At 35.2% G+C, this 1,925-nt stretch overlaps 1 protein-coding gene across 2 annotated transcripts in view; it reads left to right on the top strand.

Annotated features, from left to right (window-relative positions):
- sncgb (synuclein, gamma b (breast cancer-specific protein 1)) overlaps positions 1–1,925 on the top strand; it is a 12,528-nt gene that overhangs the window by 2,844 nt on the left and 7,759 nt on the right. For both annotated transcript variants that reach the window (XM_014007078.1, XM_014007079.1), the window contains exon 2: positions 1,598–1,639. In XM_014007078.1, the coding sequence (XP_013862532.1) occupies positions 1,598–1,639 (42 nt within the window). The remainder of the gene's footprint in view (positions 1–1,597; positions 1,640–1,925) is intronic.

The raw sequence follows: 1,925 nt of genomic DNA, 5'->3' as shown, positions 1-1,925 counted from the left end.
TGTGTGTGTGTGTGTGTGTGTGTGTGTGTGTGTGTGTGTGTGTGTGTGTGTGTGTGTGGTCCTGCAGTGCTGCTCGGTCCCCAGGCACGTGATTCTTGTACCACGGATGGAGCAGGAAGGATGCAGAAAGCTGCAGATTCGGTGTCTGTGTGATGGAGAGCTCGCTCAGTTCTGCTGCAGACGGGTTTTTGTTTACAACAGCTGATTTTTCAGAGCAGAAATGTCTCTGCTTCTATCTAACAGATTATATAACCATAATTTAATCTGGTTGGGATCATGCTGCATTGAGCACGGGGCTGAAGGAGAGAGAGCAGCACTGCTGATGTTTTATAATCATAGTTATAATTATAGTTATAATCACAATTATAGTTAGAACAGAGCTCTTCAAAGATCCTGAACATCAAAAACTCAGATTTCTAGGCAAAAAGGCAACATAAATGAACATTTAAAAAATGTAATATTTATAATATTTTGGTTTAGTGTTAAAGGATCACTGCAGTTAATACATATATGAAATAATATTTTTTATTTTTCTGTTTCCACTTTTCTGAGGTCSTTTTTTGAATGTGAATACTGTAAATAATTTCATCTGTGATACAAAATCTTTTGCATCACATGTTGTTTGTGTTATGCAACCCACACAGTTTACAGCAAACGCATTACATCATTTAGATGAAAAAGGTTGTGTTCTCATTTATGGATGGATGACAACTAAAAAAAGATTTGTGTACTAAGGAAAATACAACAGATTTAATCAGAGAAATTGCATTTTCTGAAAAAATGCAGCATGAATTCTGAGCACGGASAGCTGAAATTAGCTGGAAAGGCTAGTTGTTAAAGCTAAAACATCTAAATGGTTAGAGGCTAAAAGTAGCAAAACTAACTAAAATTGAAAGTAGACAAAGATAAAAGGTAAAAAGAAGCAAAGCCCTATCTAAAAGTAGCAAAATGCTATCTAAAACTAAAGTAGCAAAGGTTTAGCTAAAAGCAAAAAACAGCTAATTTTAGAATAAAACCTAAAAACAAAACGTTAACAAATGCTAAATATAGCAATAAATCAGCTAAAAGCTAAAATTAGCATCAGACTAACTGAAAGCTATAAGTAACAGCGTTAGCTAAGAACTAAAAGTTGCAAAACTCCAGCTAAAATAGCAGATTAGCTAAAAGCTAAAGTAGCAAAACTAAAAGTAGCCAAGATCTAGACAAGAGYATGAAAAAGGCTGGCAGCTAAAAGTAAAATATGCTAGGTAAAAGTTATGCTGTAATAAGTGTAGCTTAAGTTCAAAGTAGCAAAAGAAGAACAACGTTTGCAAATTTGTGGAGGAATTAACAATATTTAAATTTGTCCCATGGAGACAATCTTTATTAATACAGTTCATTATTGAGAAAAGTATGCAGTTTACAAAATAAATAATACAAACCTAGCTCCTGAATGAGCTGAACCTTTTGTATGAATGGAGAAAATAGCACAAAGCATAGAGATCGCAAAACTCAGCGCTCACACAATTTATTGGTTACATTTGCCACTCTTTCCTCAAAGTGCAGGAATTATCTGGACAAAGGTAATATTTTTTCCCTTTTCTTTTTTTATCTACAGGTAGTAAGACAAAAGAAGGAGTTGTGTCGTCAGTAAACACAGGTAAGAAAGGTTCCACTCATCAAACTGTTTAAAAACTCCTACATTTTCTCTAGGTGTTTTGTTTACGAGTGTATTTTCCATCGGTTTCTCACAAAAGCATGTTTTACAAACTCAAAATCAATGCATCAATTTAAAATTTCCACAAATGGCTCGGACATCTGCAGGCCAAACTGTGGAAACACTGAAAATGATCCGTGATTCAAGCAGTGATGCTCTCACTGTGTGTGTGTGTGTGTGTGTGTGTGTGTGTGTGTGTGTGTGTGTGTGTGTGTGTGTGTGTGTGTGT

This window comes from Austrofundulus limnaeus, unplaced genomic scaffold (assembly GCF_001266775.1).
Source record: "Austrofundulus limnaeus strain Quisiro unplaced genomic scaffold, Austrofundulus_limnaeus-1.0 Scaffold39, whole genome shotgun sequence".
NCBI classification, from domain to species: Eukaryota; Metazoa; Chordata; class Actinopteri; order Cyprinodontiformes; family Rivulidae; genus Austrofundulus; species Austrofundulus limnaeus.
Note: the sequence above shows the minus strand (reverse complement) of the source record. Positions and strands in the feature narration are given on the sequence as shown.